At 40.8% G+C, this 27,768-nt stretch overlaps 1 protein-coding gene across 4 annotated transcripts in view; it reads left to right on the forward strand.

Annotated features, from left to right (window-relative positions):
* The window catches only part of tpm4a (tropomyosin 4a), a 64,341-nt gene that overhangs the window by 4,213 nt on the left and 32,360 nt on the right, over window positions 1-27,768 (forward strand). The window contains exon 1 of one of the 4 annotated variants that reach the window (XM_061976252.2): window positions 5,035-5,428. The exons of 2 other annotated variants lie outside the window; for them this stretch is intronic. In XM_061976252.2, the coding sequence (XP_061832236.1) occupies window positions 5,297-5,428 (132 nt within the window). In that variant the 5' untranslated portion in view covers window positions 5,035-5,296. Of the gene's footprint in view, window positions 1-5,034; window positions 5,429-27,768 lie in introns of those variants that run through there. One more of the 4 variants, XM_061976251.1, reaches the window with a different exon arrangement.

Consider the following 27,768-nt stretch of genomic DNA (forward strand, 5'->3'; position numbering starts at 1 on the left):
ACAGAATAGTGTGTATTAGGACATAATTACTGCTAGTTAACAGAATAGTGTGTAAAAGGACATAATTACTGCTAGTTAACAGAATAGTGTGTAAAAGGACATAATTACTACTAGTTAACAGAATAGTGTGTATTAGGACATAATTACTGCTAGTTAACAGAATAGTGTGTAAAAGGACATAATTACTGCTAGTTAACAGAATAGTGTGTATTAGGACATAATTACTGCTAGTTAACAGAATAGTGTGTAAAAGGACATAATCACTACTAGTTAACAGAATAGTGTGTATTAGGACATAATTACTGCTAGTTAACAGAATAGTGTGTAAAAAGACATAATCACTACTAGTTAACAGAATAGTCTGTATTAGGACATAATTACTGCTAGTTAATAGAATAGTGTGTAAAAGGACATAATTACTGCTAGTTAACATAATAGTGTGTATTAGGACATAATTACTGCTTGTTAACAGAATAGTGTGTAAAAGGACATAATTACTGCTAGTTAACAGAATAGTGTGTATTAGGACATAATTACTGCTAGTTAACAGAATAGTGTGTAAAAGGACATAATCACTACTAGTTAACAGAATAGTGTGTATTAGGACATAATTACTGTTAGTTAACAGAATAGTGTGTAAAAGGACATAATCACTACTAGTTAACAGAATAGTCTGTATTAGGACATAATTACTGCTAGTTAATAGAATAGTGTGTAAAAGGACATAATTACTGCTAGTTAACATAATAGTGTGTATTAGGACATAATTACTGCTTGTTAACAGAATAGTGTGTATTAGGACATAATTACTACTAGTTAACATAATAGTGTGTATTAGGAGAAGACTTAGTGGACAGTCAAGAAGATTGTGTTGGACTATGTCCTCTTACCTCTACTTCCTCTTTCCTGTCAAGTAGGCCAGCACGTCTTAGCTTGACCCACTTTTAACCAGCTCATCTCCTCCTCCTCCTCCTCCTCCTCATCCTCCTGCTCCTCTTCCTCCTCCTCCTCCTCCTCCTCCGCTCTGTCTGATTTGCAGCAGGAAAGCATGAAGTCTAAGTTTCATGTGAGACAAAAGTCCTGGCTTCTCTGTGTGCCGTCCATGCATTCCTAGCATTCCTCAACAACCCTAACCCCCCCCCCCCCCCCCCCGCATCCTTATCATCATAATCCTATTCTCTGGCTTTCTCTCTACACACCAAAAAGACCCCTCACAAGTCCTGTCCTAACATCTCTAAGACCCCTCACAAGTCCTGTCCTAACATCTCTAAGACCCCTCACAAGTCCTGTCCTAACATCTCTAAGACCACTCACAAGTCCTGTCCTAACATCTCTAAGACCCCTCACAAGTCCTGTCCTAACATCTCTAAGACCCCTCACAAGTCCTGTCCTAACATCTCTAAGACCACTCACAAGTCCTGTCCTAACATCTCTAAGACCCCTCACAAGTCCTGTCCTAACATCTCTAAGACCCCTCACAAGTCCTGTCCTAACATCTCTAAGACCCCTCACAAGTCCTGTCCTAACATCTCTAAGACCCCTCACAAGTCCTGTCCTAACATCTCTAAGACCCCTCACAAGTCCTGTCCTAACATCTCTAAGACCCATCACAAGTCCTGTCCTAACATCTCTAAGACCCCTCACAAGTCCTGTCCTAACATCTCTAAGACCCCTCACAAGTCCTGTCCTAACATCTCTAAGACCCCTCACAAGTCCTGTCCTAACATCTCTAAGACCCATCACAAGTCCTGTCCTAACATCTCTAAGACCCTCACAAGTCCTGTCCTAACATCTCTAAGACCCCTCACAAGTCCTGTCCTAACATCTCTAAGACCACTGAGAAGTCATGTCCTAACATCTCTAAGACCCATCACATGTCCTGTCCTAACATCTCTAAGACCCCTCACAAGTCCTGTCCTAACATCTCTAAGACCCCTCACAAGTCTTGTCCTAACATCTCTAAGACCCCTCACAAGTCCTGTCCTAACATCTCTAAGACCCCTCACAAGTCCTGTCCTAACATCTCTAAGACCCCTCACAAGTCCTGTCCTAACATCTCTAAGACCCCTCACAAGTCCTGTCCTAACATCTATAAGACCACTGAGAAGTCATGTCCTAACATCTATAAGACCACTGAGAAGTCATGTCCTAACATCTCTAAGACCACTGAGAAGTCATGTCCTAACATCTATAAGACCACTGAGAAGTTATGTCCTAACATCTATAAGACCACTGAGAAGTTATGTCCTAACATCTATAAGACCACTCAGAAGTCATGTCCTAACATCTATAAGACCACTGAGAAATCATGTCCTAACATCTATAGGACCACTGAGAAGTCATGTCCTAACATCTATAAGACCACTGAGAAGTCATGTCCTAACATCTAGGGCAGGGATGTCAAAGTAGTTTTTATGGACGGCCACATTGCAATTACTGCTGCCCTCTCACAGCAAATGTAGAATATATAAACATGTAATAGCTGTGTACTACAATATAAACATGTAATAGCCGTGTACTACAATATAAACATGTAATAGCTGTGTACTACAATATAAACATGTAATAGCTGTGTACTACAATAAAAACATGTAATAGCCGTGTACTACAATATAAACATGTAATAGCCGTGTACTACAATATAAACATGTAATAGCTGTGTACTACAATATAAACATGTAATAGCCGTGTACTACAATATAAACATGTAATAGCCGTGTACTACAATATAAACATGTAATAGCCGTGTACTACAATATAAACATGTAATAGCCTTGTACTACAATATAAACATGTAATAGCTGTGTACTACAATATAAACATGTAATAGCCGTGTACTACAATATAAACATGTAATAGCTGTGTACTACAATATAAACATGACTAATAGCCGTGTACTACAATATAAACATGACTAATAGCCGTGTACTACAATATAAACATGTAATAGCTGTGTACTACAATATAAACATGTAATAGCCGTGTACTACAATATAAACATGTAATAGCCTTGTACTACAATATAAACATGTAATAGCTGTGTACTACAATATAAACATGACTAATAGCCGTGTACTACAATATAAACATGTAATAGCTGTGAACTACAATATAAACATGTAATAGCTGTGTACTACAATATAAACATATAATAGCCGTGTACTACAATATAAACATGTAATAGCTGTGAACTACAATATAAACATGTAATAGCCGTGTACTACAATATAAACATGTAATAGCCGTGTACTACAATATAAACATGTAATAGCTGTGAACTACAATATAAACATGTAATAGCTGTGTACTACAATATAAACATGACTAATAGCCGTGTACTACAATATAAACATGTAATAGCTGTGAACTACAATATAAACATGTAATAGCTGTGTACTACAATATAAACATGACTAATAGCCGTGTACTACAATATAAACATGTAATAGCTGTGAACTACAATATAAACATGTAATAGCTGTGTACTACAATATAAACATGACTAATAGCTGTGTACTACAATATAAACATGTAATAGCCGTGTACTACAATATAAACATGTAATAGCCGTGTACTACAATATAAACATGTAATAGCCGTGTACTACAATATAAACATGACTAATAGCCGTGTACTACAATATAAACATGTAATAGCTGTGAACTACAATATAAACATGTAATAGCTGTGTACTACAATATAAACATGACTAATAGCTGTGTACTACAATATAAACATGTAATAGCCGTGTACTACAATATAAACATGTAATAGCCGTGTACTACAATAAAAACATGTAATAGCCGTGTACTACAATATAAACATGTAATAGCCGTGTACTACAATATAAACATGTAATAGCTGTGTACTACAATATAAACATGTAATAGCCTTGTACTACAATATAAACATGTCATAGCCGTGTACTACAATATAAACATGTAATAGCTGTGTACTACAATATAAACATGTAATAGCCGTGTACTACAATATAAACATGTAATAGCTGTGTACTACAATATAAACATGTAATAGCTGTGTAACAATTCTAAAGGATTTTAATCATTATATTTCATCGTAAAATTTAATTTTGGCACAATTGATGCTATTTCTCCAGTGTTTAAGGTAGTTTTAATTCATATTTGACATGTTTTGATGAAATATTAATGTGCAGGACACTTTGCTTACTAAAAAAAAAACAAAAAATACAATTAATCTAATTCTGCTTTTACAATTCGGTGGAATGCTACACTTTATATTAGTGAAGTGGATCCTTAATGCTACACTTTATATTGTGAAGTGGATCCTTAATGCTACACTTTATATTGGTGAAGTGGATCCTTAATGCTACACTTTATATTGTGAAGTGGATCCTTAATGCTACACTTTATATTGTGAAGTGGATCCTTAATGCTACACTTTATATTGGTGAAGTGGATCCTTAATGCTACACTTTATATTGTGAAGTGGATCCTTAATGCTACACTTTATATTGTGAAGTGGATCCTTAATGCTACACTTTATATTGTGAAGTGGATCCTTAATGCTACACTTTATATTGTGAAGTGGATCCTTAATGCTACACTTTATATTGGTGAAGTGGATCCTTAATGCTACACTTTATATTGGTGAAGTGGATCCTTAATGCTACACTTTATATTGGTGAAGTGGATCCTTAATGCTACACTTTATATTGGTGAAGTGGATCCTTAATGCTACACTTTATATTGGTGAAGTGGATCCTTAATGCTACACTTTATATTGGTGAAGTGGATCCTTAATGCTACACTTTATATTGTGAAGTGGATCCTTAATGCTACACTTTATATTGTGAAGTGGATCCTTAATGCTACACTTTATATTGGTGAAGTGGATCCTTTTTCATGTCAAAATGGCATCAGTAGCAAAAGTTAGGAAACACACACACACGCACACGCACACGCACACGCACACACACACGCACGCACGCACACACACACACACACACACACACACACACGCACACACACGGCAATAGACCCCGCCCTCTGTGACGTCATCGCCCCATCATGTCTGTCCCCCAGTCAGCTTGCTTTATCCTTTAGCTTCCACACCAACAAAGTGTTACATTCCCAGGACATTAAACTTACTTTTCTTATCCTTCTGCCCATTCCTCGGCACAAAGAAACATTGAAGGACCACCTGAACATTCCTACTTACTGCTTCGAGACTTCGGAGGGGGACTTTTTTTTTTTTTTTTTTTCCGCCTTGTTTTGTATTTGTTGGCCATCAAGTTAGAGTTGAGCTCGGACTTAGAATGGCGAGTTTGAACTCTCTGGACGCCGTCAAGAGGAAAATTCAGAGTTTGCAGCAGCAGGCGGACGAGGCCGAGGTGCGCGCGCAGCTCCTGCAGAGAGAACTGGACAGCGAGCGAGAGCTCCGCGAGAAAGTGAGACAATTACCTTCTTCTCACCTTTACGTCATTCTTTCAACTGTGTGGAACGGACTGCTCGGCGTGAGCGGGGTTCCGTTATTCGGCGATTAGAGGACGTGCCACATGTAATTAGATTAGAGGATGTAAGGCGTTGCTCAGTTTAGGGCAGGACGAAACTAGTTGGACTTTCTGTAGGTGTTTGCGCATGCGTACAGCGAAGACGGATCCCTTTAAAGTCCAACACTAACATTTTCCTTCATTTAGAAGCACATTTTAAACATGTATCGCACTTTTATTGTGGAGCAATTGCGACATCAAGTTAAAGCAACAAGGACTGGACGCATTACATCATGTTACAATCAGGGTTTTAATGGAGATGATTCAGATATCACATGTATCAACTGATTCAGATATCACATGTATCAACTGTATCAGATATCACATGTATCAACTGTATCAGATATCACATGTATCAACTGATTCAGATATCACATGTATCAACTGATTCAGATATCACATGTATCAACTGATTCAGATATCACATGTATCAACTGATTCAGATATCACATGTATCAACTGATTCAGATATCACATGTATCAACTGATTCAGATATCACATGTATCAACTGATTCAGATATCACATGTATCAACTGATTCAGATATCACATGTATCAACTGTATCAGATATCACATGTATCAACTGATTCAGATATCACATATATCAACTGATTCAAATATCACATGTATCAACTGATTCAGATATCACATGTATCAACTGATTCTAATTAAAAAGATAATACATACAGTCTATTGTTTTCAATACCATTCTATTTAAAAAAAAAAAAGTTTTTCTAATCTGTAATGTGTTTAAAAAACGTTTCTTTATAATGATCATAACAAATAATTCATTGTGATCATTTTGAATGCAGAATGCATTTGTGAATCCAATTATCAGCCCAGGAATTTGGATGGGATGGAATAGTTCTGGGCAGCACGGTGGTAGAGGGGTTAGTGCATCTGCCTCACAATACAAAGGTCCTGAGTAGTCGTGGGTTCAATCCGGGCTCAAGATCTTTCTGTGTGGAGTTTGCATGTTCTCCCCGTGACTGCGTGGGTTCTACTCCGGCTTCCTCCCACCTCCAAAGACATGCACCTGGGGATAGGCCCCTCCCACCTCCAAAGACATGCACCTGGGGATAGGCCCCTCCCACCTCCAAAGACATGCACCTGGGGATAGGTTGATTGTCAACACTAAATGGTCCCTAGTGTGTGAATGTTGTCTATCTGTGTTGGCCCTGTGATGAGGTGGTGACTTGTCCAGGGTGTACCCGCCTTCCGCCCGATTGTAGCTGAGATAGGCTCCAGCGCCCCCGAAGGGAATAAGCGGTAGAAAATGTATGGATGTATGGATGGATGGACTAGTTCTGTCCACATCCAACTACTACTCTTGCTGTTTGCTCTCCAAGTCCTCTTGTGGCAGAGAATTAGTCCCCAAGTTTGTAAGCAATAACAAAAACAACAACAAAAAGATTTTGAGACAATGAAAATATCAACCTGATGCCTCGGGTATCGATCATCTACTGATACTACTCTTGGTATCAACACTAGCGATTTATGGATAGATCCTTACCTGTATCATCCTTATATTATCCTCTATGATGAACTTTAGTTGTGTTAATAGCTGCTTACTTTGTTGGGTCTCCTCTCAATTGCTGTTTATTGCACTTCTGAGTGTTGAGTTTGGAGTTGTATTGCATTATTATGTTATTGCTGTGGATTGTTTTGTTGGATTGATTCATTACAAAATTAAAAAAAAAATAAAAAATTAAAAAAATCCATTTTTAAAAAATGAGAATGGATTCTGAATCGCACAAAGTGAGAATCGTAATTCCAATTGGAATCTATTTGACTACTTGCTACATTGTGTTTCAGGTCAATGACATACATTCATACATTCATTTTCACCAGCTCTTGAGCTGGAGTCTATCCCAGCTGACTTTACACCCTGAACTGGGCACCTGTCAATCACACTTAGACAACCAACCAAACACTGAGAGATGTTCTAAAGGGGACTCACATGTGCAAACCACCAAGCCACCATACTGACATTTAGAAAAGTCCATGCTCCAGCTTCTACTTCTACTAAACTACATTAACACAGGAAAAGTGCCAGGCTCAGCACTTTTTAGTACTTTTTATCTGATTCTACCACAAACAAACATGTTGTCACCTGCTTCTTCTTCACCCCGCCCACTTCACTTTATGTCACCTGCTTCTTCTTGACCCCGCCCACTTCACTTTGTGTCACCTGCTTCTTCTTCACCCCGCCCACTTCACTTTGTGTCACCTGCTTCTTCTTGACCCCGCCCACTTCACTTTGTGTCACCTGCTTCTTCTTGACCCCGCCCACTTCAGTTTGTGTCACCTGCTTCTTCTTGACCCCGCCCACTTCACTTTGTGTCACCTGCTTCTTCTTGACCCCGCCCACTTCACTTTGTGTCACCTGCTTCTTCTTGACCCCGCCCACTTCACTTTGTGTCACCTGCTTCTTCTTGACCCCACCCACTTCACTTTGTGTCACCTGCTTCTTCTTGACCCCGCCCACTTCACTTTGTGTCACCTGCTTCTTCTTGACCCCGCCCACTTCAGTTTGTGTCACCTGCTTCTTCTTGACCCCGCCCACTTCAGTTTGTGTCACCTGCTTCTTCTTGACCCCGCCCACTTCAGTTTGTGTCACCTGCTTCTTCTTCACCCCGCCCACTTCACTTTGTGTCACCTGCTTCTTCTTGACCCCGCCCACTTCAGTTTGTGTCACCTGCTTCTTCTTGACCCCGCCCACTTCACTTTGTGTCACCTGCTTCTTCTTCACCCCGCCCACTTCACTTTGTGTCACCTGCTTCTTCTTGACCCCGCCCACTTCAGTTTGTGTCACCTGCTTCTTCTTGACCCCGCCCACTTCACTTTGTGTCACCTGCTTCTTCTTGACCCCGCCCACTTCACTTTGTGTCACCTGCTTCTTCTTCACCCCGCCCACTTCACTTTATGTCACCTGCTTCTTCTTGACCCCGCCCACTTCACTTTGTGTCACCTGCTTCTTCTTCACCCCGCCCACTTCACTTTGTGTCACCTGCTTCTTCTTGACCCCGCCCACTTCACTTTGTGTCACCTGCTTCTTCTTGACCCCGCCCACTTCAGTTTGTGTCACCTGCTTCTTCTTGACCCCGCCCACTTCACTTTGTGTCACCTGCTTCTTCTTGACCCCGCCCACTTCACTTTGTGTCACCTGCTTCTTCTTGACCCCGCCCACTTCACTTTGTGTCACCTGCTTCTTCTTGACCCCACCCACTTCACTTTGTGTCACCTGCTTCTTCTTGACCCCGCCCACTTCACTTTGTGTCACCTGCTTCTTCTTGACCCCGCCCACTTCAGTTTGTGTCACCTGCTTCTTCTTGACCCCGCCCACTTCAGTTTGTGTCACCTGCTTCTTCTTGACCCCGCCCACTTCAGTTTGTGTCACCTGCTTCTTCTTCACCCCGCCCACTTCACTTTGTGTCACCTGCTTCTTCTTGACCCCGCCCACTTCAGTTTGTGTCACCTGCTTCTTCTTGACCCCGCCCACTTCACTTTGTGTCACCTGCTTCTTCTTCACCCCGCCCACTTCACTTTGTGTCACCTGCTTCTTCTTGACCCCGCCCACTTCAGTTTGTGTCACCTGCTTCTTCTTGACCCCGCCCACTTCACTTTGTGTCACCTGCTTCTTCTTGACCCCGCCCACTTCACTTTGTGTCACCTGCTTCTTCTTGACCCCGCCCACTTCACTTTGTGTCACCTGCTTCTTCTTGACCCCACCCACTTCACTTTGTGTCACCTGCTTCTTCTTGACCCCGCCCACTTCACTTTGTGTCACCTGCTTCTTCTTGACCCCGCCCACTTCAGTTTGTGTCACCTGCTTCTTCTTGACCCCGCCCACTTCAGTTTGTGTCACCTGCTTCTTCTTGACCCCGCCCACTTCAGTTTGTGTCACCTGCTTCTTCTTGACCCCGCCCACTTCACTTTGTGTCACCCGCTTCTTCTTGACCCCGCCCACTTCACTTTGTGTCACCTGCTTCTTCTTGACCCCGCCCACTTCACTTTGTGTCACCTGCTTCTTCTTCACCCCGCCCACTTCACTTTGTGTCACCTGCTTCTTCTTGACCCCGCCCACTTCAGTTTGTGTCACCTGCTTCTTCTTGACCCCGCCCACTTCACTTTGTGTCACCTGCTTCTTCTTGACCCCGCCCACTTCACTTTGTGTCACCTGCTTCTTCTTGACCCCGCCCACTTCACTTTGTGTCACCTGCTTCTTCTTGACCCCGCCCACTTCACTTTGTGTCACCTGCTTCTTCTTGACCCCGCCCACTTCACTTTGTGTCACCTGCTTCTTCTTGACCCCGCCCACTTCAGTTTGTGTCACCTGCTTCTTCTTGACCCCGCCCACTTCACTTTGTGTCACCTGCTTCTTCTTGACCCCGCCCACTTCAGTTTGTGTCACCTGCTTCTTCTTGACCCTGCCCACTTCACTTTGTGTCACCTGCTTCTTCTTGACCCCGCCCACTTCACTTTGTGTCACCTGCTTCTTCTTGACCCCGCCCACTTCAGTTTGTGTCACCTGCTTCTTCTTGACCCCGCCCACTTCAGTTTGTGTCACCTGCTTCTTCTTGACCCCGCCCACTTCACTTTGTGTCACCTGCTTCTTCTTGACCCCGCCCACTTCACTTTGTGTCACCTGCTTCTTCTTCACCCCGCCCACTTCACTTTGTGTCACCTGCTTCTTCTTGACCCCGCCCACTTCACTTTGTGTCACCTGCTTCTTCTTGACCCCGCCCACTTCACTTTGTGTCACCTGCTTCTTCTTGACCCCGCCCACTTCACTTTGTGTCACCTGCTTCTTCTTGACCCCGCCCACTTCACTTTGTGTCACCTGCTTCTTCTTGACCCCGCCCACTTCACTTTGTGTCACCTGCTTCTTCTTCACCCCGCCCACTTCACTTTGTGTCACCTGCTTCTTCTTGACCCCGCCCACTTCACTTTGTGTCACCTGCTTCTTCTTGACCCCGCCCACTTCACTTTGTGTCACCTGCTTCTTCTTGACCCCGCCCACTTCACTTTGTGTCACCTGCTTCTTCTTGACCCCGCCCACTTCACTTTGTGTCACCTGCTTCTTCTTCACCCCGCCCACTTTAGTTTTTTTTTTCTTTTTCTTTTTTACGATTCCACATTTGGAAGAGTCATGAAAATAGATATGCATGACAGCAAAGCACGCTGGGTCTTGTTGCATTTATGACATGGTAGATTCATGACAGGACATTTATGACATGGTAGATTCATGACAGGACATTTATGACATGGTAGTTTCATGACAGGACATTTATGACATGGTAGGTTCATGACAGGACATTTATGACATGGTAGGTTCATGACAGGACATTTATGACATGGTAGGTTCATGGTAGGACATTTATGACATGGTAGGGTCATGACAGGACATTTATGACATGGTAGGTTCATGACAGGACATTTATGACATGGTAGGTTCATGGTAGGACATTTATGACATGGTAGGTTCATGACAGGACATTTATGACATGGTAGCTTCATGGCAGGACATTTATGACATGGTAGGTTCATGACAGGACATTTATGACATGGTAGCTTCATGGCAGGACATTTATGACATGGTAGGTTCATGACAGGACATTTATGACATGGTAGCTTCATGGTAGGACATTTATGACATGGTAGGTTCATGACAGGACATTTATGACATGGTAGGTTCATGGTAGGACATTTATGACATGGTAGGTTCATGACAGGACATTTATGACATGGTAGCTTCATGGCAGGACATTTATGACATGGTAGGTTCATGACAGGACATTTATGACATGGTAGCTTCATGGTAGGACATTTATGACATGGTAGGTTCATGACAGGACATTTATGACATGGTAGGTTCATGACAGGACATTTATGACATGGTAGATTCATGACAGGACATTTATGACATGGTAGGTTCATGACAGGACATTTATGACATGGTAGGTTCATGGTAGGACATTTATGACATGGTAGGTTCATGGTAGGACATTTATGACATGGTAGGTTCATGGTAGGACATTTATGACATGGTAGGGTCATGGCAGGACATTTATGACATGGTAGGTTCATGACAGGACATTTATGACATGGTAGGTTCATGACAGGACATTTATGACATGGTAGGTTCATGGTAGGACATTTATGACATGGTAGGTTCATGACAGGACATTTATGACATGGTAGGTTCATGACAGGACATTTATGACATGGTAGGTTCATGGTAGGACATTTATGACATGGTAGGGTCATGACAGGACATTTATGACATGGTAGGTTCATGACAGGACATTTATGACATGGTAGGTTCATGGTAGGACATTTATGACATGGTAGGTTCATGACAGGACATTTATGACATGGTAGCTTCATGGCAGGACATTTATGACATGGTAGGTTCATGACAGGACATTTATGACATGGTAGCTTCATGGCAGGACATTTATGACATGGTAGGTTCATGACAGGACATTTATGACATGGTAGCTTCATGGTAGGACATTTATGACATGGTAGGTTCATGACAGGACATTTATGACATGGTAGGTTCATGGTAGGACATTTATGACATGGTAGGTTCATGACAGGACATTTATGACATGGTAGCTTCATGGCAGGACATTTATGACATGGTAGGTTCATGACAGGACATTTATGACATGGTAGCTTCATGGTAGGACATTTATGACATGGTAGGTTCATGACAGGACATTTATGACATGGTAGGTTCATGACAGGACATTTATGACATGGTAGATTCATGACAGGACATTTATGACATGGTAGGTTCATGACAGGACATTTATGACATGGTAGGTTCATGGTAGGACATTTATGACATGGTAGGTTCATGGTAGGACATTTATGACATGGTAGGTTCATGGTAGGACATTTATGACATGGTAGGGTCATGGCAGGACATTTATGACATGGTAGGTTCATGACAGGACATTTATGACATGGTAGGTTCATGACAGGACATTTATGACATGGTAGGTTCATGGTAGGACATTTATGACATGGTAGGTTCATGACAGGACATTTATGACATGGTAGGTTCATGGTAGGACATTTATGACATGGTAGGGTCATGGCAGGACATTTATGACATGGTAGGTTCATGACAGGACATTTATGACATGGTAGGTTCATGACAGGACATTTATGACATGGTAGGTTCAATGTAGGACAAGTGTGAGTCACGGTGTGCTTACCATTGTTGATGGGAAAGGGAAAACAAGGTTAAGATTGTAGAAGATGTGATGAAAGAACCTCAGAGCTACAGAACAACTCTTGATGGTTCGTATTAGCGTTTCAAATAACAATGATGGGAAAACTGATTGATACCACACTTGATGAAACTCCAGGACTGGTGATGCTGATCATTGCTAGCTAGCAGCTGGGATGGTTATTCTCTAGCGAGCAGCAAGCACGGCTTATCACTCGCTAGCAGCACGTATCTGCTAACTGCTAAACTAAAAGCTAAGATGAAAACAAGACACATGAAGGACAAACATAGATTGCAATGTTCATTCAAGCAAAATGGCTATGCAAATTAGCCATATGAAAATCTGTTCTATATCAGTTGATATTGATCATTATTGATATTTTAAGGACCAGGATAAGAATATATGAACATTTAATTGTAATGTAACCTTCCTCTGATTATAAAATAGCTATTGTAAACAAAATTCTTACATCCCATTTAACACCTAATGATAACCTCTTCAAAGAAAGGTGCAAAAATAAGGATTATGTATGTAAGGCTTATTAAAGTGTAACAAAATAGTGCAAAGTGTGAAAATGTAAACGTAGAGAAACACGAGAAGAACTATTTTCTGCAGGTTTAGTGCCAGGAAGTTACAGCTGTGCTCTAAAGGGTGAGCACGGCTAAGGTTTGGTCTGACTACTGTCCGTTTGAAAAAATAATAAACTGCCATACTGTTGAGAGGTGGAGGAAATTTGCAGATCAATGGCCTTTTAGAGGACAGAATTGGCCCGAGGCCGGTGGTGTCCAAAACACGGCCCGCGGGCCAAATGTGGCCTGCGAGATGACGACACAAGATCAATTTCAGTAAGCAACTTGGTAGTGCGTGTGCTTTAAATATCCAGGGGTCAATTTGTCACCATCATGAGGATCTTGTAAGAAACTCAGGTTGGTGACCGTACTTTCTTAACATCACAAGCACAGCATTGACATATATGACCCAATCCAAACAACTTTTCCTCGTCATGGCGCCGAAAACAAATTCAAGCAGCACAACAAGTCAACACACATAACAACAAATTCAAGCAGCACAACAAGTCAACACACATAACAACAAATTCAAGCAGCACAACAAGTCAACACACATAACAACAAATTCAAGCAGCACAACAAGTCAACACACATAACAACAAATTCAAGCAGCACAACAAGTCAACACACATAACAACAAATTCAAGCAGCACAACAAGTCAACACACATAACAACAAATTCAAGCAGCACAACAAGTCAACACACATAACAACAAATTCAAGCAGCACAACAAGTCAACACACATAACAACAAATTCAAGCAGCACAACAAGTCAACACACATAACAACAAATTCAAGCAGCACAACAAGTCAACACACATAACAACAAATTCAAGCAGCACAACAAGTCAACACACATAACAACAAATTCAAGCAGCACAACAAGTCAACACACATAACAACAAATTCAAGCAGCACAACAAGTCAACACAACCTGTTCACTGAACTTTGTGGATATTATGGGAAATAAACATCCCATCACCATAAAGAATTCTCAATTAATTCATTGCAAGGCATTATGGGAAAAATGCAAAACACTCTCCTCACACTTATCCATGTTTGACTTTTAGCTGTTTGATATTTCTGGTTGATTCCAAAGCATGAAAGAGGTCGTCACGAAGTAAACAAGGTCGGAGATGAACTTTCACTTACTCTTAATATTCAAATATTTATCCATTATGTGATTGTAGCTGAGATAGGCTCCAGCGCCCCCCGCCACCCCGAAAGGGTTAAGCGGTAGAAAATGGATGGATCATTTTAATATGTTCCAGCCAAATTTTTTTTAGCCCAATGCGGCCCCCCCAGTCCAACAGTTTGGACACCCCTGGTCTAAGGTAATGTGGTATGGTATGGTATGTGGCCCGTATTTTCTCAAGCCTTGTTCACACTGCAGGTCGATTGCGATCATCTCTGCCCATATATTATGACCTGTATCGGATTTTTTCATGTCCATGTGAACAGTACAATTCCGAAATCAAATCCGAATCAGGCCTCTTTTGTATGTAGATTTAAATGAGATTTGTTTCCAATGGGACTGCACTCTGAACCATGCGGTTGCGTTCATACCACCAATACGTCATCAGACGCTTGCAAAAGAAATAGTTGACAAATGAGAAGAAAACAGGTGAAAATGATATTTTACTGGTGTCTCCGACTGCTCGCCCACAGCAGACGTCGAAGCAAATGTCTCACAAACTGGGAGAGACTAAATGTTTGCCCTCTTCCTGTTTAATGTACGCACAATGATTCCCCTTCAGAAAATGTTGACTTTGATTGCACAAAATCCTTGAAATTGCCACAAATGTGCCAGGAGTGAGACGTGCTACTACAAGTGGAGCCAGGTTGACTTCTGTAAACACTGCAGCACCCGGGTCACATCCTGTTCACCTTAGTTTCTTTTTTTATAATATGAACGACTACATCAAACGATCGGATTTTCGCAAAAAAACCCCCGAAGTGGACAGGGTGAGCGTAGCCTAAAACTCATAAACTAAATAGAAACTTTTGTTTTAATTTAATCGATTAATCGTTACGGCCATAATTCTGATTCTTGGCATGACGATTCTCCGTCTGTGATGTGGAAAGGTATTGCATTGTGGTTGGCATTGTGGTTCATTGCATTGTGCTTCTTGCTGGACTCCCAATGGCTTATTTACACGGCTGAATGGAAGACTCTTTGCTTCATTTCAGATTGTTTTCTTTAGCAAGTTCAGAACATGGCACAAACTTGCAACATAATTAACTACCACAATAGTGATCATGATCGCTTCAGGGGAAAAAGGATTTGGTGAGATTTTTCTCATTTCCAGCGTGAAAACCAAGCCAAAGGAAGTCGGGTAATGAAGCTAATATCGAGACAATGAATAGCCTGGACTGCAGCTTTTAGACCATCAAACATGACTTTTAACGCCATCACCTGGTACATGTTGGTGTGTTCACGGCATTTTCACACTGGTAAATTTGAATCAGAGCTGGTTTTATTCTGTTGCACACGTAGCATTTAGTGGGATGTTAGTGTTAGCTAAGCTAGCTGCGGGCGACAAACATTTTGGAAAAAAGCTTGCTGTCTGTTTACTTGAAGTCATGTCTAAATCATTATTATTTTTGGAAAAGTAGCACAAATCAAAGTATTTCCAAGTAATAACGGACATGTTTTTACAGGGAAACCTGCTTATGAAAGTAGGCCTCACTCACTCCATTTCAGACACATCAGATTACACGCAAGACAATGAACAAACTTTGTATTCTGAAATCCTTCACCGGTGTAAAAACTGACTCTGTTGACCAGATGTAGACAATCTTTGTCCAGTGGACATCCTCATATGGATCAATTTCACCAATTTAGTCCAGGCAGCGAGCTTTTGTAGTAGGTTACAGTTAGCCTCGCTACGGTCCCTTGCTTTGTTTTTGTAAGATCCAGTTTGTTGTTGTCTCTCACATTACAGTACAGTCATGTAAACACAACCTACAGTACAGTCATGTAAACACAACCTACAGTACAGTCATGTAAACACAACCTACAGTACAGTCATGTAAACACAACCTACAGTACAGTCATGTAAACACAATCTACAGTACAGTCATGTAAACACAACCTACAGTACAGTCATGTAAACACAACCTACAGTACAGTCATGTAAACACAACCTACAGTACTGTCATGTAAACACAACCTACAGTACTGCCATGTAAACACAACCTACAGTACAGTCATGTAAACACAACCTACAGTACAGTCATGTAAACACAACCTACAGTACAGTCATGTAAACACAACCTACAGTACAGTCATGTAAACACAACCTACAGTACAGTCATGTAAACACAACCTACAGTACAGTCATGTAAACACAACCTACAGTACTGTCATGTAAACACAACCTACAGTACAGTCATGTAAACACAACCTACAGTACAGTCATGTAAACACAACTTACAGTACAGTCATGTAAACACAACCTACAGTACAGTCATGTAAACACAACCTACAGTACAGTCATGTAAACACAACCTACAGTACAGTCAGCGTCACTGGTCAGGGCGAGTTGGCTCCATCGCCCTGGCCGGCTGACTTGCTAGATGAGTGATCACAGAGTTACTTTTCTTCTGGCACCTCTTTAGTAGGCACATGAATGTGTTGTGGCGTGACGGAGTGAAGGTGGAGGTGAGCGTGTTGCACTAACTCCCACGTGGGAATAATCATGAATGTGTTGTGGAGTGACGGAGTGAAGGTGGAGGTGAGCGTGTCGCACTAACTCCCACGTGGGAATAATCATGAATGTGTTGTGGAGTGAAGGTGGAGGTGAGCGTGTCACACTAACTCCCACATGGGAATAATCATGAATGTGTTGTGGAGTGAAGGTGGAGGTGAGTGTGTCGCACTAACTCCCACGTGGGAATAATCATGAATGTGTTGTGGAGTGAAGGTGGAGGTGAGCGTGTCGCACTAACTCCCACATGGGAATAATCATGAATGTGTTGTGGAGTGAAGGTGGAGGTGAGTGTGTCGCACTAACTCCCACGTGGGAATAATCATGAATGTGTTGTGGAGTGAAGGTGGAGGTGAGCGTGTCGCACTAACTCCCACATGGGAATAATCATGAATGTGTTGTGGAGTGACGGAGTGAAGGTGGAGGTGAGCGTGTTGCACTAACTCCCACGTGGGAATAATCATGGCGAGCTGCAGTTTATTCCTGGGCACAAAAGTGCCTTCATTGGAGAAGGAGGGAGATGAAAAGAAGAACTTCTTGTTTCACAACTGAAGGAACATTTTCTTGATTGTTGTTGACTCTTTGGTGCAGTTGAGTAGCCATAGATGACTTCCTATTTTGAACCTTAAAGCAACATTTTCCCCGCTAGTTTACGGCCAGGATGTCGTCTGCCAAATCTGCTCTCCACTTCCTGTGACATCAATGCTTGCACTGACTGCGGCTTCACCGCCATTTATTTCAGGCGCTTTAAACTCTCGCTCTCTGATGGAGACAGCATTTTTTTTCATATTCCGCACATTCATCATCCTCTAACACTTGGCAGCTCCGTTACCCATAATGCACCTTGGGGCCTGAGATGTGGTTGTCAGATTTAGACGGCGCTGGCGTCTCCAGGCCAGCTGATGGTTGTGATTAAGTGGAGTGAGATCACTTCAGACATTTTCTGCAGAATGTCTACTTCTATTTGAAAGTGTGGTCTTGTTTACATTGAAGACACATTTCTTACGTTTAAAGGGGAAGTGTGTCTATCATTCACAGTCCTTATGTCAGACAATAACACCTGTCTTTTTCCTACTTTATGCATTCTAACTCCTAAATATGCACTAGCAAGAGTCAGCTAACAATGGAGCAATAAGAGTCGCTCTATTCCACCTATAAAGCCCTCTAAAAAATATCCAAAACCTTCATCAATGTTTTATATACACGCTGTAAGTACAGTTTATATGTAATGTAAGTACAGTTTATATGTAATGTAAGTACAGTTTATATGTAATGTAAGTACAGTTTATATGCAATGTAGTAACAGGCACATTCATAATAACATGTAATACTTCCATATTTTGCTCCTTCTAAGCAGCGTATTAAATACACAGACGCATCACAATGTTCTTTTTCCCTTCAACAGCAACACTTATTAGACTTCATGAGAGACAACAAAGTATGATCCAGAACATCATATTTCTATATAAGGAGGATGAGCTACAAGTTTTAGACGCTGAGTGCTAAACAGACCTAGCTTTAGTGCAACACCAAGCATCATGTAGCAGTATTGCTAAGAGCTCAACAAGATATACAAACTATAAAGAAAATAAAACAATCACTTACTGTACGATGTCTGCTCTCACTGGGATGGCAACGGATGAGATGTTTATATATATAAAAAAAAGTGCCACAAATGAGCATTTTTTGTGTGTCTAAGCTGGATGTCAAAGTTGTCTAACTTCTCCGTTTATGTCCACAACCTTCTACTATCCAGGTGAGAGGCATGATCTATAATCTACTATCAACTTTCACAACTCAGAGGCCATGCAGCAACTCACTATGTCAATATAGCAGCATAAGCTAGTTAGCTCTCTGTGATCAGGGAAAATAGTTGGTCTGTGTTAGCACGTATAATAACAATAATGTTGGAGGTCTTTTTAGAGAGCTTGAAGGGCGCAATAGACTACTCCCATTAGCTGCATTTACAAATGAGAAAGCATGGAGGCGGCACGGTGGAACAGGTCATACGAAGGTCCTGGGTTCGATGCCCGGGCTCGGGGTCTTTCTTTGTGGAGTTTGCATGTTCTCCCCGTGACTGCGTGGGTTCTACTCCGGCTTCCTCCCACCTCCAAAGACATGCACCTGGGGATAGGCCCCTCCCACCTCCAAAGACATGCACCTGGGGATAGGCCCCTCCCACCTCCAAAGACATGCACCTGGGGATAGGCCCCTCCCACCTCCAAAGACATGCACCTGGGGGATAGGCCCCTCCCACCTTCTGCCCAAGTGCAGCTGGGATAGGCTCCAGCACCCTTGCGACCCAGAGAGGGACAAGCGGTAGAAAATAGATGGATGGATGGATGTGTTCTTGTTTTACATTAGGATTGTGAATTATAGGCAACATTCCAAAAACTAGACATGTCCAAAGGTTTTCAGGCCGCTGAGTTAAACAAATGGAGAAGTTAGACAACTTTGACATCCAGCTTAGACACACAAAAAATGCTCATTTGTGCCACTTTTTTTTATATATATAAACATCTCATCCGTTGCCATCCCAGTGAGAGCAGACATTGTACAGTAAGTGATTGTTTTCTTTTCTTTATAGTTTGTATATCTTGTTGAGCTCTTAGCAATACTTGGTGTTGCACTAAAGCTAGGTCTGTTTAGCACTCATTAAGCAGCAAGTCTTGTCTTGTGTATAATTGATTGACTTTCAGGATATTTGTATTACGTGTAAGCTAGTTGCTCTTCCACAACTGCAGCGATCCACTGTTATAGTCATCAAGTAATCCATTAGTTTGTTCCATTAATCGATTAATCGGATAGAACACACTTTATAGTCTCAATGTGTATTTTAGGGAAAATAGTTGAAATAAAGCAAGATTTTGTCCATAAACTCCCTTACCTTCTACCTTTTGTTTACCTTCTAATTTACCTTTACCTTCTTATATTTACTTTATTTGCCTCTTATTTACCTTCCATTCACCTTCTTGTACCTGTTTTTACCTTTCATTTACCTTTTTTCACCCTCTATTTACCTTCTATTTTACTTTTACTTTATTTCACATTCTATTTTGTTTTACCCACTTTTATGCAATCCAGATTTTTTTTATTTGTATGATCAAAACAACGTAACATAAATCTAAGTGTTTTTCTAATGGATGAATCCCTTGCAGCACTATCTATAAATGTCATTTCCACACTGAGCAGGAAACAGTAAGCAGCATCTTCTTGCTGTGTCAGTCCACTCGTTGGCCCCTCATCTCTACTTCTTTCTCTTTGACATTTGGATTGTGTTGTACTTTGTTCTCACTGCCAGTTATTGTTTTATTGTTTGGCTGCCAACTGCTCACCACAGCAATAATGTTACCTTGACAGCCTTTTATTTCTCCCCTTGGACTGCAGTCATACCTAATATAGAATGATTCAGTGTCACATTTTATACAGATATAAACTAGATATACATATTTTATTTCTCACCTTGGACTGCAGTCATACCTGATATAGAATGATTCAGTGTCACATTTTATACAGATATAAACTAGATATACATCTTTTGTCAAATTGGTCAATGATATGGAACCTCTAAAGTTACGCAGTTGGAGGCATTTGTGTCAGTGAGGGACAAAGTCAAGTGTTTGTGTCAGTGAGGGACAGGAGGACAAAGTCAAGTGTTTGTGTCAGTGAGGGACAGGAGGACAGGAGGACAAAGTGCTGGCCATCATGGACAATCCAGTCCAGCAGACAATTGAGGGACAGTGAAGTTCATACTCCAACAGGCTCCTTCAGCTTGGTTCCCACAGTGTTGGATTGAAGAAGTCCTTCATTCCACACTCCATCCAGCTGTATAAAACACTGGCCATACAGCAATAGATGATATCTGTCTATTACCTGATGATATCAGTCTATTACCTGTATAAAACACTGGCCATACAGCAATAGATGATATCTGTCTATTACCTGACATGTTAGCTACCTCTATTTATTTATTATGTACATTTTCTGCTGGATCTACTCTCTATTCTGTTACATATACTGCAATATTGTACATGCTCATTGGTATATATGATATAAACATATCATATAATATAATATAATATATCAGTATATTTCATATACTGTATATATATTATGTAAATATTACATATATGTTATATTTTATATTGCTACTACGATACATTTTTAGTCTATTTTTTACCCACATTATCCTTTCCATCCTTACACTTTCCATCCTTTGTAACTGAGCTACTGTGAGGAACAATTTCTCTTGTGGATCATTAAAGTTGGTCTAAGTCTAAGTCTTAACAATTCCGTGCTGCTGGCCAGTTTAAATTTGAAAGAAAATGTGGTACTGGAACTAGGAATGGGTACTGAATTCTGTACTTTTACAGCCACGGACTAAATTGCGTCAGTACTACCGGGTATCGAATCCCATCAAATGAAACGCTGCCATATTTCCATAGCTTTGTTGCACGTGACGTTGCAGACTAAACACAGACTCACGTCAACAATCACTCAAGCCACACTGCAGTTTTCAACACCATGTTTGGTAGAAAACGCTTGACCATAAAGTAAGGCTCCACTCTTGCAAAATGTGCTAGCTTGTTGCTAATTTACATTTGATTTGTCATAGACAGGCTACTATTAGCATTATTGATTTAACATGGCCATTTCAGCATGTCCACATTCGGTAATGAAAACTACAAGTCAGATGAATGTTACAATCAAACAGCTGGTTTTGGGTAAGCAAAAATACTTACAGTGTCAACACTTTGTAGGGCGCAACATAGCACATTAAGCTTCATGGAAAAAGATACTTCCTATTTTGACAACATCCCATCGCTAGCCTATACAGTATTACCATCTGATAACTTGAAAGTGCAACTGCATTACAAATGACACAGAAATGTAATAATAGAACAAGATGTTTGCATTTAAAAATGACATGTAATTATCAAATGATTAACGTCTATTGATGCACACAAAAGTACCAAAAATTGGCACTTTTGAGTGTATTATCGGTAGTATCGACATCTGTATCAGTCACCCCTACTGTACATTGAAACTTTAGCATTTAGCTTCTTGTGTTGTTCTGGTGGTTGTGTGAGTGTCGCATGCTTAGCCATTCCTTTTCCTCCAGTGATATTGGAAGAAACCATGATGACAATTAGTACCTTAGAAGCGGCTTCTCACTGTGGATAAACGACGTGTACGTTGCAGCCCGCTCTCAAGTTGGCAAGACACGCACTCTCCCGGGACTCCTGCATGTGTGTAACCAGGAATACGCAAATATAATTGTGTCTCCCTGAGCGTGCGTCCATTTGAAAGGAATCTTTCACAGGAGTTCAATCTTTAGCATGTCAAGACTGGGAAACAGCTCGTCAGCCAATTGCCAATCAGTTAAAAAAGGCAAATATCGACCACCGAGCTGATCCCATGATAATAATAATTACTACGTATGTTGAAATGTTGACCAACTGACATGCCAGTGGACTGGAGGTATGGTTGGAAGGTTGAAATAGTTTAAAAGTAAACAAATGGTTTGAAAGGTGAAGACCAGAAGTTGTACTGCGATGAAGTATGAATCTTGAAATGCTAAATGTTAGTATAGTTAGAAGACTTAGCATACTTTCAAAGTTACAGAATCCATTAATATTAGCTCTAAATGTATAAACTTAGCTCAAATGCTAGCATACAAAGTGAGCATGCCAACAGAGGACCAGCTAGCATACTTCTGAGATGGCGGCAAGTAACAAAATCCATATTTATTTGGTTACAAAGTACAAAGTCAGCTAAAATGCTAGCATAAAAGATTAGCATTACATTAGCCTGATTGAGACTTTTATTAGTACAGTACATATTCCGTGCAATTGACCACTAAATGGTAACACCCCAATAAGTTTTTCCACTTGTTTAAGTCGGGGTCCACTTAAAAGTTAAAACTTCTAAGATGGCGGCAAGTAACAAAATCCATACTTATTTGGTCAATAAGCACAAAGTTAGCTAAAATGCACGCACAGAAGGTTAGCATGCTTACATTAGCATGGTAACGTTTAAGATGGCACAAAGTAACAAAATCTATGATTATTAGGTTAAAACATAAAACATTTGCTAAGATTCTTACATAAAACGTTAGCAATAAAAAAAGCTTGAGAAATGGTGTAGAATTGCATATGTAATTGAAAGTTGCATAAATAAGTGATTTGTAATGGAATGGTAGCCCCTGAATGCTAATTGACTGGTGAGATTGCGATGACAAACGAGGTAGCAACCTTCATCTTCACTCTTTGCTCCTTCAGCTGCGAGCAGCAACAGATCAACAAGTATGTCCGTTATTTGAAATATGTGTCGCCTATCACAAAGTGGGAGCATTTCAAGTCCAATAACTCCATGCCTTCTTGCTCAATTATTCAACAATTCCACTAGCAATCATTTACACCCAAAATATGCAGAAGTGGGCTGGAAAAAACCCCACCATTTTCCATTTCAAGCAGACATTTCCTGACTGCGTGGACTTGAAAGTGTCCACAGAAGTACATCAGTACTACATCAGTACTACATCAGTACATACAGAAGTACATCAGTACTACATCAGTACTACATCAGTACTACATCAGTACATACAGAAGTACATCAGTACTACATCAGTACATACAGAAGTACATCAGTACTACATCAGTACATACAGAAGTACATCAGTACTACATCAGTACATACAGAAGTACATCAGTACTACATCAGTACATACAGAAGTACATCAGTACTACATCAGTACATACAGAAGTACATCAGTCAGCCTCTCACGTGCTGTGGAAAAAAAAGAAAGACTTCCTGGTGTTTTCTTTGGAACTTCTCCTGTGGACTTGCTCCACTTTCCAAATATAACATAGCATTGTGGCGGCCGTCGTCACTGGAAGGCATCCTGTGGAACACTCCCACCTCGCTGGATTGTGGTTCTCACATAATGACGGGATTGTGCCCACCACAGACTCAAATTCACTCTTCAGATACATGGAGATACAAACTGAGTCTTCACATATGATGAATAACACAGATGTATAATGATAATGAATGACTTACATGGAGATACAAACTGAGTCTTCACATATGATGAATAACACAGATGTATAATGATAATGAATGACTTACATGGAGATACAAACTGAGTCTTCACATATGATGAATAACACAGATGTATAATAATAATGAATGACTTACATGGACATACAAACTGAGTCTTCACATATGATGAATAACACAGATGTATAATAATAATGAATGACTTACATGGACATACAAACTGAGTCTTCACATATGATGAATAACACAGATGTATAATAATAATGAATGACTTACATGGAGATACAAACTGAGTCTTCACATATGATGAATAACACAGATGTATAATAATAATGAATGACTTACATGGAGATACAAACTGAGTCTTCACATATGATGAATAACACAGATGTATAATAATAATGAATGACTTACATGGAGATACAAACTGAGTCTTCACATATGATGAATAACACAGATGTATAATGGTAATGAATGACTTACATGGAGATACAAACTGAGTCTTCACATATGATGAATAACACAGATGTATAATGATAATGAATGACTTACATGGAGATACAAACTGAGTCTTCACATATGATGAATAACACAGATGTATAATAATAATGAATGACTTACATGGAGATACAAACTGAGTCTTCACATATGATGAATAACACAGATGTATAATGGCAATGAATGACAATATATTGACCTTGTGGTTAGAGTGTCCGCCCTTAGATCGGGAGGTTGTGAGTTGAAACCTCATACCAAAAACTACAAAGAATGTGAGCCATTACCTCCCTGCTTGGTACTCAGCATCAAGGGTTGGAATTGGGGGTTAAATCACTAATTGATTCCCGAGTGCGGCCCACACTGCTGCTCACTGCTCCCCTCACCTCCCAGGGGGTGAACAAGGGGATGGGTCAAATGCAGAGGACAAATTCCACCACACCTAGTGTGTGTGTGACAATCATTGGAACTTTGAACTTTAACTTTGCTACTATGGTACATTTTTAGTCTACTTTATACCTTATGTTTTCACCCACTTGCATTATCCTTTCCATCCTTTGTAACTGAGCTACTTTGTGGAACTATTTCCCTTGTGGATCATTAAAGTTTGTCTAAGTCTAAGTCACTTTTCCAAAAATGCGGTAGCTTGTTGCTAATATACATTGACTTTGCTATTGACATACTACTGATTAGCCATTTTACATGGTGATTTCAACACCTCCAAATGTGTTCATTAAAACTACAACTTATAGTCTAACAGCTGGTGTGTACTAAGTACAATACTTACATTATTAACCAAAGACTAGTGTGACGCTCGGATCACATGACGAGATTAGTGGCGTGTTCCTTAGATGCAGAAGATGGAGGAGGCAACGTGCAGGTAAAAGTATTTCATGTAGCTCAAAAACAAACAAAGATGAGTGCCGCTGGGAAGGCACCAAAGCGTAGGGAAGGCTAAGCAAAAATGAAACTAAAACTGACACGTGCGAAGCAACAAAATGGAATTCTGGAATATAGCAAAAACTCCCGGGAGGAGGAAGGAGCGTCCACATGAATGACTCTCCTCTCCAAACAAAGTCCCGTTGCTCAAACTCAACTTAAATAGTCTTAATCACCAACAGAAAACAGGTGAGGGAAAAAGTGCTTGTGTGTAAAGTAGTTGTGAAAAAACACCAACACAACAGGAGGTGCCACCAAAATAAGAGCAGGAACAAGCAGCAAACACAGAAGAACAGCAACAAAAGCCAACATAAAGACACGGACTGGTTTAAGCAGCCGTGACAAACAGACAGCCAAGATTGAAGTGACGAGCCAACACAACGTCTTGGACTTACTATCCTTAAGATTTGATCCATATGATACAATATTTATCCTACTCTATATGTCATTTGTGGAAATAAAGATAATTAGCACAAGAGGCTGAACACCTCCAACATGATGTCATGTGACATCTCAGAGTCTTTTTGATCAAAGTGTGTTAATATCAGCCGGCGAGGTGGTCGACGTGGTCTTGGAGCTCAGTAGTCAAGGCAGTAAAAGGGAGAAAGTGTGTTAATATCAGCCGGCGAGGTGGTCGACGTGGTCTTGGAGCTCAGTAGTCAAGGCAGTAAAAGGGAGAAAGTGTGTTAATATCAGCCGGCGAGGTGGTCGACGTGGTCTTGGAGCTCAGTAGTCAAGGCAGTAAAAGGGAGAAAGTGTGTTAATATCAGCCAGCGAGGTGGTCGACGTGGTCTTGGAGCTCAGTAGTCAAGGCAGTAAAAGGGAGAAAGTGTGTCAATATCAGCCAGCGAGGTGGTCGACGTGGTCTTGGAGCTCAGTAGTCAAGGCAGTAAAAGGGATAAAGTGTGTTAATATCAGCCGGCGAGGCGGTCGACGGGGTCTTGGAGCTCAGTAGTCAAGGCAGTAAAAGGGAGAAAGTGTGTCAATATCAGCCGGCGAGGTGGTCGACGGGGTCTTGGAGCTCAGTAGTCAAGGCAGTAAAAGGGATAACTTATGTTTGAATATTCTAAGCTGATTATCAGATCCTACCCGTGTCTTTTTTATGCATATCAGCGACAGCTGAATGTGACCGGGTGTCATAATTACGACATAAAATAAATACTGATAGCATCATCATTTTTCCAGAATGGTCCTCCTGGACTGACCCAATTAGGAACCAGTACCAAAATATACCAGTACTTGGTATACATCCCAAGTGGTGATTATTTTTGATGAATCCCCCTGACATATGGATCCCAACTTGTTTGTGTGGTTGTAAATTGAAGCATTTGGCTGACACAAACATACAATATTTATGGCCAGTAATAGGATTTTTTTCCTGGATCTTTGTACCGTATTTTCCGGACTTTAAACCGCTAGGTTGTTTCTCCACTTTGAATCCCCGGTGTGGCTACTTCATGGATTTTTCTTCGCTGATGGCCATAATGTTTTGTATTTTACAAATAGTTTTCATAAAACAGACACTGAAAAAGTGTGTTATTGTTTGTGTTATGGAGCCATCTTTTGGATGAGTTCGCTCACTGCAGTTGCTGCGGGTTGAACGTCTACAGTATTTCCTTCTATTTAGAGCCTTGAACCGGAAGTACAAGCGTTTTTACTTGTATTCATTCTTCATTAATCGCTCTATGCAACGTTTGTAAGTTTTACAATACAACTAAAACAATTCATACTCGCTCAACCCATGTGTGATGTCTGTAGGAGTGTTTTCATGCATATTTGTAGGTGCTATCGTAATATGATTAAGCTAGCATTGTTAAAATGAGCTAATCTGCTAACACATTTATGAGTGTCTGTGTTAGTATTATTAACTTACAATTACATTCTTCTTGTATTGTTTCACTTTTACAAATTCCTCAGTAAATTCACCAAAACGTCACCGTGGAGTTGTTGAGTCTGTTTAGCTGATTGGAGAGCTAGCTTCTGCAGCTAGTGGGTCCATGACCATGACTTCTGTTTTGTTTGATCACCTGTTTTACTGCCCTGTTACAAAGGCCGTTTGGAAACAATGACGGTATGTCAATAAACATTTACAAAATCTTTCTGTATAAATAGCTCATTTTGCAATATTTATACATGCAGCTTATAGTCAGGTGCGGCTGATATATGGGGGGAAAATATTTGGTGGGTTTTATAGTCTAGAAATACTGATATGAA

The sequence above is a fragment of the Nerophis lumbriciformis genome, linkage group LG14, assembly GCF_033978685.3.
Source record: "Nerophis lumbriciformis linkage group LG14, RoL_Nlum_v2.1, whole genome shotgun sequence".
Taxonomy (NCBI): domain Eukaryota; kingdom Metazoa; phylum Chordata; class Actinopteri; order Syngnathiformes; family Syngnathidae; genus Nerophis; species Nerophis lumbriciformis.